This window comes from Geotrypetes seraphini, chromosome 10 (genome assembly GCF_902459505.1).
Source record: "Geotrypetes seraphini chromosome 10, aGeoSer1.1, whole genome shotgun sequence".
NCBI classification, from domain to species: domain Eukaryota; kingdom Metazoa; phylum Chordata; class Amphibia; order Gymnophiona; family Dermophiidae; genus Geotrypetes; species Geotrypetes seraphini.
Genome location: NC_047093.1, coordinates 136,103,181 through 136,116,717, shown reverse-complemented (window position 1 = coordinate 136,116,717; position 13,537 = coordinate 136,103,181). Strand labels below are relative to the sequence as shown.

At 45.7% G+C, this 13,537-nt stretch overlaps 1 protein-coding gene across 1 annotated transcript in view; it reads right to left on the bottom strand.

Annotated features, from left to right (window-relative positions):
- The window catches only part of UBE2M (ubiquitin conjugating enzyme E2 M), a 40,163-nt gene extending 27,285 nt beyond the window's left edge, over window positions 1–12,878 (bottom strand). Inside the window, exon 1 of the mRNA XM_033961950.1 lies at window positions 12,566–12,878. Coding sequence (XP_033817841.1) covers window positions 12,566–12,674 — 109 coding nt within the window. The 5' untranslated portion in view covers window positions 12,675–12,878. The remainder of the gene's footprint in view (window positions 1–12,565) is intronic.
- Window positions 12,879–13,537: the final 659 nt, after the last annotated feature.

The window sequence follows — 13,537 nt, the reverse complement described above, 5'->3', positions numbered from 1 at the left end:
TAAACTCTGATTGAAGATCAATTTGAAGAGCCTTACTCATATCAAATATGAATTTTGAAAAAGATGTGGATTTTGAAGATGAAGAGCCCTCAGGAGGAGAAGTGGAGTGGGACTGAGGCATTGCTGAATAAGGAGAAGCCTCCCTGGAGTATTGGGAAGGGACGTCTATATCTAACGTAAGAGTCACAGAAGAAGCTCCGCTGTGTGATATAGGTGGAATCAGAGAGTGCTTACATTTGAGATGTCTCGATGGAGAGATCCCAGGAGTATGAGGAACTGAATGTCTCGACTCGTGCCTCGTAGAAACAGGGGAACGAGGATCCCTCGTAGCATGCCTTGACAGAGGAGTCCGGTACCTGGAAAAGTCTCGAGATGGAGAAGCACGAGGTGTTGCAAGCTTTGGAGTTTGAGACCTATGCCTGGTTTTTGAAGGGGTCTCGATGGGCCTCAAAGAACAAGGTAAAGATGACTCCTTATCATTCCTCGAAGATAGGTGCCTCGATGACGAGGAATGCTTCAAATGAGACCTCAATTGAGGCTTCTCCACCACCTCTCGAGCAGGTTGAGTAGCCAGAGACCCAGACCTGGAAGGACGAAGTAAGGAGTCATTGGAGGACAAAGGTCGAGACCTAAAAGGTTTTGCTCATTGTGCCTCGACAGAATGCTCAGACTGGCTCGCAGAAAGCAGGGTCGAGGTTGGGGCAAAGACTGAGGTGAGCTGCCTGGTCAAGACTGCTTGCAGCATGTCCTCGAAGACAGGCACCAAGACCAATGACTCTGGTCTAGAAGGTGCAACAGTGTGCTCCACAGAGGGTGACCTCAAAGATGAATATTCCCTGTTTTTAGAGGCACGCTTTGGCGGGAGGTCTCGTAGAGGCTGGTATGACTGCACTCGTTGCCTGGACTGCCTGAGACTCAGCTGGAGGCTTCTTAGCTAGTTTACCTGCAGAGGGAAGAGCAGACTTGCCTGAGGATGACACCTTAGGAGGCACAGCAGACGAGGCCTTCACAGACGAGGGTGACTTGCTTGAGGCTGAGGTCTTTTCTGCAGACGGTTCCATGGAACCAAAGAGCTGCTGGATCTGGACATGATGTCTCCGGAGAGCTCTTTTTTGAAAGGTAACACAGCGCGGGCAGGACTCAGGACAATGTTCGGGTCCCAAGCACTTAATACATCAACGGTGCGGGTCCGTAAGTGAAATTGCCCGGTTACACTGGCTACACCTTTTGAAGCCCGTAACAGGCCGGGACATAGAAAAAAAAGATGTCTGCAGCCAAACGAGGGTCAGTGGCAGGGCCTGAGGCCAAGCCCTGCCGGACGAGAACCAACAAAAAAAATTAAACCTTTTTTTTAGAGACGTGCCGCACAGCGACTACAAAATAAAAAAACAAATTAAGAAAGAAAAGCCGCGGTGTGAGAAGGCAGAACTCTAAGTCGAGCAGAAATGAGAAACACAGGTGCTTCTTGGCTCCGCGGAAGAATGAGAACTGAGGTACCTCAGAGGAGACGCACGACCTACGTTAGGCGGGAAGGCACTTGCGCAGCGCAGTATTCGCGATCTTTCTGAAAGTTCTTCAAGCAAATCTGCTTGCGAGGCTGTCCGCTACGGGGCTCCGTGGATGACGTCACCCACATGTTGAGAATATCTGCTTGCTTGACCTGGGATAATACAGAATTCTGCTGCACGAACATTGATGGGTGTGTCACGTTTTGAATTAACCAAGAAGCTGACCTGTTGAATCCACAGAAAAACGAAAAATCTAAAACAAAAAGTACTGTGGAGACTGATGATACTGGTGCAGACTTTATTGTATCAAAAAGGTAATCCACAATTTTGAACAGTGAAGATTGTCCACAACTTTAGACAACGAAGAGGACCCAACATGTTTTGACCTCAATGTCTTCCTCAGGGGTCCCGAGGTCTTTTCAAAGGATTAGTGGATGTGAATACTTTCCTCTAGCATGGCTGCGGGAAAAGTTCACCTATACTGAAGAAGCTTCACTGCTTCCAGTACAGTTCAGAAGAGAAATAAAAACTATGCTATTTGGGAAATCTATCAAGACAGACTCACGATATAACCAATTACCTATTTCTTTCCCCAGTCTCTAAACATTCCAACCAAATAGCCATCTTGTAATCTTACCAGATATGACCAGAACACTTCTTTTTGTAATCCGCCTAGAACCGCAAGGTATTGGCGGAATAAAAGACACCAATGTAACATACTGTAATGTACAATTTTGAATAAAATATAAGATAATAAAATTGGTACATCAGGGAATAAATGGTAAATTGCCCAGATACGTTAAAGAAATCATATGTATGTGTCAGCCAGGCCGTATGCTGAGATCTGAAATCTGTATGTTGTCTGATGGAGGAAGACGCAAAAAGATACAGTAAAGTCCTCCTTTTCAGTGGCAGGCCCAGTTATGTGGAATGCTAAGCCTGGGAATTTAAGTCTATGTGATGATGTTTTGAGGTTTAGGAAATTGTTAAGAACCTATGGGGAATGTGTGAACCAGTGGTTAGAACTACAGCCTCAGCACCCTATGGCTGTGGGTTCAAATCCCACCTTTCCTTGTGACCCTGGGCAAGTCACCCAATCCCCCATCGCATGTGAGCCCATCAGGACAGATAGGGAAAAACGCTTGAGTACTTAAATGTAAAACCACTTAGGTTATAAGTGGTATATAAATACAAAAAATAAAACAAATATTTTTTTCAGGCCTTTAATTGAACAGAAGATCTACCCCCCTACCCCCTACCTTTACCCCCCCTCCTTAACCCACCTGAATTTGACGGTACTGTGATACATATAAACTGTTATCTACATCTTATCATAGTTTTTCGTTGTTATTTATTCCAAACAGGTCCTGTCGGTCACTACCTACCAAAATGTACATCTTATACTCTTGCTCAGAAAATTGTATTTCTATACTCTTGTTTTCTTAAAGTCTCTGCTCTCTGTATTTCATCTGATTATCTGCATATTGTATTTCGCTGAATGTCCAGCTATCTTGATTGTAAACCGCCTAGAAGTCGCAAGATTATGGCAGTACAGAAGAATAAAGTTATTATTATTATTATTATCTATGAACTTAGAGAGCTTTCCGTACTATTATTACAGCTTATGGATGATGTAAATGATGTTTTATTAGTTTTAATGGTGTTTGTTTAAAGTGACTGTGAGTGGTTTATTGTAAGCCGCCTAGGGTTTATGCAGATAATAAATATTTTAAAGTAAAAATACATTAAAAAAAATATACATTAGTTGTATTACGCTCGGTGACCTTGACCACTATTTTGAGTAAAGCAGAAGCTAGGCTGATTTGACGCATTAATGGGATTAGCAATTCAGCAAATTCTGACTGGATAGAAGAATAGCACAATTTTAACAGTCTTCCTTCTGGAACAGTGTTTGTTTGGTACAGAAGTACGAGGAGGTTGCTGCTGCATAACAGAGACATTTGCCATATTTTCAAAAAGATTGGGGATCTGTTGGATTCTTCTTGTCACAGCTCTCAAAGCTGGAGGGCTGACCAACCAGGGGGCCAGGCCGCCTGCTGAGGCCCACTACAAAAATATGGGGAGGTGGGGGAAGGTGGGGGGGAAGGACTCAGCACGAGACCCACCGGTTTTAACACTCCCGAGGTCGGACGGATCCCCAAACAGAAGCCGCCCAAGATCTATCTGGCACAAAACGGGGAACCAGGAGTCCACAAAAAAAGTTCCAACAATGCTACGAGGGGAACTGAAAAGCCTTACCACCTGCTACCGGAGACTGAGAAAAACTGGAGTAGCAAGAGGGGAAGCTATCCTGATATACAAATTTAATCTCAGTCCCCACCTGCTGGTAGCAGTGAGGCATATTATCCTTTCATAAGGAATATACCAGTCTACCAAGCGATACAGAACTTGGTTTGTTGCTACTACCTCGTTGGAGGTAGGACATTTTGTAACTTGTTCTTGTTTTATTTTAAAGCCGTTAATAAATTACTACTCATTATCACTTATATAGCGCCGAAAGGCATACACAGCGCTGCACATTTTGACATTTATACAGTCCCTGCTCAGAAAAGCTTACAATCTAACCTGGACAGACACAACTTATAGGGTGGGGATGTAGAACCCAAGGTGAACTGGGCTTTGAACACTGCCAGAGATGGAGCCCGCTATACGGATTCGGGTAGCTTGTTCCAAGAATAAGGCGAAGCAAAGCAGAAAGGAAGGAGTCTGGAATTGGCAGTTGAAGAGAAGGGCACAGATAAGGAAGGACTTACCAGCTGAGGGGAGCTCACGGTGGGGGGGGGAATCATAGGGGGAGAGATAAGTGAAGAGAGACAGTGAGGGGCAGCTGAGTGAGTGCATCTGTAAGTCAGTGAGTTTGAATTGTATTCGGAAATAGATGGAAAGCCAATGAACTGACTTTAGGAGAGGGGTAACGTGAGTATAGCGGCTCTCCCGGAACATGAGTCATGCAGCCAAATTCTGGACGGATTGGAGAGAAGCCAGATGGCTACGTGGAAGGCCTTAGAGAAGCGAGTTGCAGTAATTTAAGCACGAGGTGAAGAGGGTATGGATAAATGTTTTGGCAGTGTGCTCAGAGAGGAACATTCTTTACTTTAAGTCAAAGCTGTACCAATGCTGTACCCAGCCTTGCATGCATTGCTTCATAAAAGCTATTAATAAATCCAGTGTCTCACAAACTTTGTCGAGCAGCGACACACCAAACGCAGTGGCCGCGGCTCGAGGCATCCGGAAGTGCACAGGCGTCAATGCAATGACGTCACACGTATGCACAACGTCATCATGTCTATGTCCGCACAAGTGTAAAAGCCCTCCAGATGGGCCCTAAGCCACCAGTAGGGGGTGCCGACAGGGAAGATGTGCGGAGAGGTGCCAGCGCCTCTCCTCCTCTCAAGCATCTCGCGGCACACTGAATAAATCCCACAAAATGTTATGTACAATCTTATATCCCAGAAAACCTTCGCAAATCGGAGTTCTAGGCATATCACTACATTGGATTATACATAGAATCATATATGCTACATAGTTATACACGTTACATAAAATTATACCTGTAAATGTAAGATAAGGCATCTAAAACAGTATTTAAGACAAAGTAGGACGGGTTCCTGTTGAACCAGAATGTATGCAGGTAGGGCTGGTCTCAGGACACTGGTCTTTGACTTGGGAGCCACTGCGGGAGCGGACTGCTGGGCACGATGGACCACTGGTCTGACCCAGCAGTGGCAAATTCTTATATTCTTTATATTCTAACAATGAAATAATTGTTTATTTGATAGAATGGCAAAGTCTGAGTCTCCTTAGGCCCCTAAGAAGGGCTTCTTGAAACAGTTTTCAGACTTTTGCAGAGCAGTGCAAACAGTGGTTGCACAAATTTCGATGGGAATCGAGTTCCATATTTTTGCAATTGGGTCGTTAAATGATGTGCTATTAGATGTCTTGTATTTAATGCCTTTCACAACTGGGAATGACAGGATCAAGTGGTCAGAGTTACGACGATTACCAGATCTACCTAATAGTTCAGTAAATCTGGGAAGCTATTAGGGGGAGTCACCATATAGCATTTGAAAGCTAAGCAGTACTGTAGCTCTATAATCAGCGTTGGAGTTTCTTTGTTTCATGGAAATTCCTGAAAGTAGCGCATTGTAGTAGTCCAGTATAGATAATCGACTGTATTCATATCCTGTAATGTTGTTGGAAGAAGTAGGATCTGACCCTCAACTTCTGTAGAGTAAGAAAGGTTTTCCAAACTAAATTATTAACATGGTCTTCAAAACCAAGCGAAGTGCGACTCCCAGAACTTTTGAGGATTTGAAATGTCGAAGCTAGTGCCATTCATCAGATCAACAGTAGATGGAATTAGGTGTGAGTGTCGCCCAAACCATAATAGATTGGTTTTTTTCAGTGTTTAGTTTGAGATGGTATCTCCCTATCCATTCTTGCACATTAGTAAATGCTCTGGACAATATGGTAGCCATGTTTGCTTGGTTCACATCCGCAGGAGTTAATAGAAAAACATCATCATCCACATATGATACCCAGGTCTGAGAACAACCGAATTTAGTGTGGTCATAAAGATCTTGTATAATAGTTGTGAGATAGAAGATCCATGCAGTACACCGCATGGTGGAAACCAGTAATCAGAGAAGGATCTATCTTTCAATACGCTGTAGTGTCTTTTCGTCAAAAAGCCTTGGATGTAATGTAGCACCATTCCTGAAATTCCTACTTCAGATAGTCTATTTAGCAACAGAGTATGATTTACCAAATCAAATGCTGCTGAGACATTGAATTGTAATAGCAGCATTTGTTCACCAAAAACAAACAAACAAGATGCTAGGAATTATTAACAAGACTAAGAACGCTGTAATGCCTCTGTATCGCTCCGTGATACAACCTCACCTAGAGTACTGCATTCAATTCAGGACTCCTTATCTCAAGAAAGATTCAGTGGAACACAAAAAGGTTCAAAGAGTGACCAAGATGATAAAGAGGATGGAACTCCTCTTGCTTGAGGAAAGACTAAAAAGGTTAAGGCTCTTCAGCTTGGAAAGAGATGGCTGACGGGAGATATGATTAAAGTCTACAAAATCCTGATTGGTGTAGAATGGGTACAAATGGATCTATTTTTTTAGTCTGTCAAAAATGACAAGAACTAGGGGACACTCGAAGTTACAGGGAAATACTTTTAAAACCAATAGGAGGAAATATTTTTTCACTCGGTGAATAGGTAAGCTCTGGAATGCGTTGCCAGAGGTCCTGGTAAAAACAAATTGTGTAGCAGGTTTTTAGTAAGGTTTGGACAATTTCCTGGAAGAAAAGTTCATAGCCTGTTATTGAGACAGGCTTGCCCTGGATCGGTAGCATGAAATGTTGCTATTCTTGGGGGTTTTGCCAGGTACTAATGACCTAGATAGGCAACAGACTACTGGGCCTGGACCATTGGTCTGTCCCATTGGTCTGTCCCAGGAAGGTTATTCTTATATTCATATACTCTAGATACCAGATCTATCAAGCACGTTTCTGTACTGTGTAGGTTTCTAAACACATGTTGGGAGGGTGACAGTAGAGTCCAGTTTACAATATAGTATTTTAAGGCAACTACAAACAATCAATTTTGTCATAAAAAGGTATATTTGCTACTAGTCTGTAGCTTGTTGCTTGGGATTGGTCTAAATTAAGTCTCCTAAAAAAGATCAACTCATTTAAGTTTTGGTGCTGGAAGATTTTATAGGTGCCGTTGACCGCCAGAAGAACTAACAAATCGATTCTGGAAGAGATCAAACCAGCTATGTCACTCGAAGCCCAAACGATGAAGTTATGACTGTCTTATCTTGGTCGAGCTGTCGGAAGAGAAAGATCATTGGAAAACGACATCACGTTTGGGAAGATCGAAAGAACCAGGCGAACATAAGAAATGCCTTCACCGGATCAGACCCCAGGTCCATCTTGTCCGGTGATCCACACACGAAGAGGCCAAGCTAGATGGCTGGACACATGGAAAACAACCATGGGGATGATGTTGGAGGACCTTACCGGACTAGAACAAAACCGGTTTCTTTTTAGATCTATAATTCATCAAGTCGCTAGGACTCAAACAAGAGTCGATGGCACCTAACTACTACTTAAATGGTATACAAACCAGGAAGGCAAGAACCAGGCATGCTGCAACAGCAGACACCCCCAGCTGTCAAAGGATAAGAAAAAAAAAGAAGAGGGAGATTCTGAATAAACCTTATCCCCATATCTGAATAAGCCTCATATTGATTTAAACTCGAGAGCAATTCAGAGCCCTACAGCACAAGACTACAAGGCACATTAGGGAACAGGGACTACTGCTGTCAGTTACATGGATGTCACTGCTACTGTGTCTCCCCGAAAATAAGACAGTGTCTTATATTCATTTTGGGTCCAAAAAATGCACTATGGCTTATTTTCAGGGATGTCTTATCTTTTTCAAGTACAACAATCATCTCTCCCTTCCTCTCCTCCACCACAATTCTTCCTCTTTCCTTTCCTCACCTCTCACCCATCCCCTAGTGTAGCATCTTTCTATACCTCCCTCCTATCCCCCTGTGCAGCAGAACCCCACCGTGAGACTGACATACCTCCACTCCAAGGACTCCAAAAACAACGGCAGCGCTCTAAACGGGCTTCTTCGCCGCCTTCCCCGCTGGGGCCGTCACTGTCAGTGATGCAACAGAGGGAAGGCCCCAGCGGGGAAGGCCATGAAGCAGCCCGTTCAGAGTGCCGCCACTGCTGTTGTTTATGGAGGCCTCAGAGAGGAGGTATGTCAGGTCTCACTGGGGTGGCGCTGAATCGATAAGTCTGATTTCTTTCAATGAATCAGGCAGCACTACTGTCAGGTATAGAGTCGAGGAGTGTCAGGAACATTGGGGGAGGGGCTTCTGGGTGTCGATCTTAACTAGAGCTTATTTTTGGGGTAGGGCTTATATTAGGAGCACCTTTTAAAATCATGCCAGGGCTTATTTATTGGGGACTGTGGTATGAGGGTCTTGGAAGATAGAACCAGCAAGCAAAGAACTATCTATACTCAAGCCAGCAAACCTGGAGGCAGCCATTTTGTTAAAGAGTGATCACCAATGGATCATGTCTCATGGCAGCCAGTCAGCATTTACACACCTCTTTCATACTCTTGCACATGGCTTCCTGTGAACTAAAATTGTGTAGCACAGTGGGAAGTGGGTCAAATGCTATAGGTTCAAGTGTTTCTACAGAGGAGACGCGACACTGGGCATCACGGTGACTGAAGCAACAGCTCCTACTGCAGAGCTGGATTTGCACCTAAATGCTGCTCTCCTTCAAAACTAGATTTTTAGTTCACTATTTTATAGCTTGATTTTTTTTGTTTTAACCATTGATTTTGTTATGCATTTGTGCATGTTTGTTACCCACCTACAAGTGTGGATAGTGGCAGCCTCAAGACTTTGTAAAAAATATATAAATTGAATGTGGATAATTTTGTTATTTAAATTGCACTCTATGGTACCACTTGCTTTTCCTTTATAAAGCAAGTTCTAATAAAAAGGGGTGTTTATAACTGAGAAGGGGTTCAGTTGTGTTTGAGCAGCTATGACCAGATGTTGCCATTTACTGGTTTTGGTAAAATTGGAGGCAATGGGGTACAAGCACCAAAGTAAACGGTCAAGGCACAATGAGGAATAAGGACCAAGGGAGACATTGTAGCAACAGAGATATAAAGGCTAAAACTGGAGATTGGGTAGGAATTGCAGTAGGAAGGGAAAATGGTATTGTGGTATTGCGTAGGAAGGGAAAATGGTATTGTGTAGGAAGGGAAAATGGGCAAAGGCAACACAGGCCCTGAAGAATAATCAAAATTATTTTTCTGGAAGCCTAGGTTACAGATCTACTGGGCGTAGGACATCAAGAACAGTGATGTAGTAGTCACCAAATTTGTTACCCTATATAGAAACAATTAAAACACTGACTAAATAGCAGTAAGCAAAAGTACTCAACCACAAAGCACTAAAGAAGATTACTAAATCAAATATATGTGTGTGTGGAATAGCCTGAGAAGTTTAGAGCCATCTATCTCACCACATTAGATACAAATACTCTGCTCCTTCAGTCAATTATGGCACTTGTAAGTTCTCTCAAAAGTAAACTTATCCCAAGATCACTGAATACAGTTCTTAAAAACTCAGTCAAGGGTGAGGCCCCACTTGGAGTATTGCATTCAGTTTTAGACTGTATCTGACGAAGGACGTAAGAAGACTTGAAGTGGTCCAGAGGAGGGCGATGAAAATGATAGGAGGTTTGCACCAGAAAACGTACGAGGAGAGACTGGAAGCCCTGAATATATATATCCTAGAGAAAAGGAGGGACAGGGGAATATGATTCAGACATTCAAATACTTGAAAGGTATTAACGTAGAACAAAATCTTTTCCAGAGAAAAGAAAATGGTAAAACCAGAGAACATAATTTGAGGTTGAGGGGTGGTAGATTCAAGAGCAATGTTAGGAAATTTTACTTTATGAAGAGGGTGGTGGATGCCTGGAATGCCCTCCCGAGAGAGGTGGTGGAGAGGAAAACGGCGTACTGGAAGACTTGCACAGTATGTGTCTGCATATGGCCTTTTGGTTGAGGATGGGCTGGGGAGGGCTTCAATGGCTGGGAAGGCATAGATGGGCTGGAGCGAGCTTTGACAGAGACTTCAGCTGTTGGAACCCAAGCACAGTACCGGGTAGAGCTTTGGATTCTTGCCCAGAAATAGCTCAGAAGAAAAAAAAATTAAAAAAGTTTTAAAATTGAATCAGGTTGGGCAGACTGGATGGACCATTTGGGTCTTTATCTGCCGTCATCTACTATGTAACTATAAACTTAGTCCAGCAATTTCCCACTTTTTTTCGTTTTGCATTTTTCCCAGTGGAAAGAAAAGAAGTGGAAAAAAATCACCGAACTAAGTGTACAGCCCTTGATGTAGACTGCCCCAACTTTGTTGACTGGATTCAGAACTTTTCAGGGGCCCCTCGTACTATAGATATATAACACATCACCTACAATTGAGTTCAGGAGCCAGGGGCCACGGTTTGGTGGGGGATCAGGATACAGATGGGCTCAAGGACTAGGTGGGATTAGAATACGGTTAGAATCGGCGGCTAGTGCTGAGGGAGCAACTGGGTTAGGATACAGTTGAGTTCAGGGATCATGTCTGGGTGGGGTTAGGATGCGGTTGGGTTCAGTGATCGTGATTGGATGGGTTGGGACACAGATGGGATACAGGGATGATACCGCTGGCTGGCTTTTAGGATACAGTTGAGTTCAGGGATCATGTCTAGGTGGGGTTAGGATGCGGTTGGGTTCAGTGATCGTGATTGGATGGTTGGGACACAGATGGGATACAGTTGGGCTCAGGGATGATACCGCTGGCTGGCTTTTAGGATACAGTTGAGTTCAGGGATCATGTCTGGGAGGGGTTAGGATGCGGTTGGGTTCAGTGATCGTGATTGGATGGGTTGGGATACAGTTGGGCTCAGGGATGATACCGCTGGCTGGCTTTTAGGATACAGTTGAGCTCAGGGATCATGTCTGGGTGGGGTTAGGATGCGGTTGGGTTCAGTGATCGTGATTGGATGGGTTGGGATACAGTTGGGCTCAGGGATGATACCGCTGGCTGGCTTTTAGGATACAGTTGAGTTCAGGGATCATGTCTGGGTGGGGTTAGGATGCGGTTGGGTTCAGTGATCGTGATTGGATGGGTTGGGATACAGTTGGGCTCAGGGATGATACTGCTGGCTGGCTTTTAGGATACAGTTGAGTTCAGGGATCATGTCTGGAAGGGGTTAGGATGCGGTTGGGTTCAGTGATCGTGACTGGATGGGTTGGGACACAGATGGGATACAGTTGGGCTCAGGGATGATACCGCTGGCTGGCTTTTAGGTTACAGTTGAGTTCAGGGATCATGTCTGGGTGGGGTTAGGATGTGGTTGGGTTCAGTGATCGTGATTGGATGGGTTGGGATACAGTTGGGCTCAGGGATGATACCGCTGGCTGGCTTTTAGGATACAGTTGAGTTCAGGGATCATGTCTAGGTGGGGTTAGGATGCGGTTGGGTTCAGTGATCGTGATTGGATGGTTGGGACACAGATGGGATACAGTTGGGCTCAGGGATGATACCGCTGGCTGGCTTTTAGGATACAGTTGAGTTCAGGGATCATGTCTGGGTGGGGTTAGGATGCGGTTGGGTTCAGTGATCGTGATTGGATGGGTTGGGATACAGTTGGGCTCAGGGATGATACCGCTGGCTGGCTTTTAGGATACAGTTGAGCTCAGGGATCATGTCTGGGTGGGGTTAGGATGCGGTTGGGTTCAGTGATCGTGATTGGATGGGTTGGGATACAGTTGGGCTCAGGGATGATACCGCTGGCTGGCTTTTAGGATACAGTTGAGTTCAGGGATCATGTCTGGGTGGGGTTAGGATGCGGTTGGGTTCAGTGATCGTGATTGGATGGGTTGGGATACAGTTGGGCTCAGGGATGATACTGCTGGCTGGCTTTTAGGATACAGTTGAGTTCAGGGATCATGTCTGGAAGGGGTTAGGATGCGGTTGGGTTCAGTGATCGTGACTGGATGGGTTGGGACACAGATGGGATACAGTTGGGCTCAGGGATGATACCGCTGGCTGGCTTTTAGGTTACAGTTGAGTTCAGGGATCATGTCTGGGTGGGGTTAGGATGTGGTTGGGTTCAGTGATCGTGATTGGATGGGTTGGGATACAGTTGGGCTCAGGGATGATACCGCTGGCTGGCTTTTAGGATACAGTTGGGCTCAGGGATGATACAGTTGGGCTCGGGGTTCATGTCTGAGTGGGGTCAGGATACAGCTGGGTTGAGGGGCCACAGCTCAGGATCAGGGATCAAGGAGCAGAGGTGGGAAAAGTCAGAGCAGGAGGATTCAGGGCCGTAGCCGGGCGGAAGGGGAGCAGATCTGCTGGAGCCGGGAGGCCAGATGCCGGCTTCGATGCCGAGGGCGAGCCCGGGCCCCCCCTCCTTACCTTTCTGGATGCGCAGCTGGGCGGCGGACGCCTTCTTGCTGCTGCCCTTGGTGCCCCCGGCCGACTCCTCGTCCTTCTTCTGCTGCTTGAGCGAGAATAGCTTGATCATGTTGCCCAGGGCCCCGGGGGGAGGCCTGAGCCCCCGATGCTGCTCCCCTCTCCCTCTGGGCGGCGTCGCGCTCCGGGCTCGGTAGCGGCGAGGGCGGAACAGGGCGCTGAGCTCGTCCCCGGGCCGGAACTTTCCGCCGAGCTGCAGCCAAAAAAGCGCGTCCCGGCCCCCGGCTTCGCCCCTATCAAAGATGGCCGCCCGCGCTCGCTGGGGCGAGGCCCCGCCTCTTCCGGGGACGCTGCCCGCGTCCAAGATGGCCGCCCCTCGCCGCTTCGCCTCTCCCCAGTCCAAAATGGCCGCCTGCGCTGGCTCCGCCCCTGCCCCGCTACGCGGCCCTGGGTTTTCGCCCGCACTAAAGATGGCTGCCCGCAGGCTCTAGGCCCCGGCCCGCCTCTTTCCCTTTGCCCTGCGGCCATCTTAGGCTTGGCAAGAGGGCCCGGATATACGTTACCAGCAGTTCACCAATACAAAGTTACTCTGGTGGCGCACTATAAACCTAATGCGCTGGGTAACCCCTAGTCCCTCCCCTAACCACACATATTCTCTTCTTACACCCCGGTTCTACTACTAGTACTATATTTCTAGAGCAGTGTTTTTCAACCTTTTTTGGGCAAAGGCACACTTGTTTCATGAAAAAAATCACGAGGCACACCACCATTAGAAAATGTTAAAAAATTTAACTCTCTGCCTATATTGACTATATATAAAGTAATTCTCTTGAATAGGAATCAAATAAACACAAAGAAAGTATTTTATAATTACTTTATTACGAAATAAAAATTATAAAATACTTTATTCAGTGCGAAACCTGGGCCTGTTTGGCTGAACACAAAGCTGATATTCTGGCTGGAATCGAAGAAAGA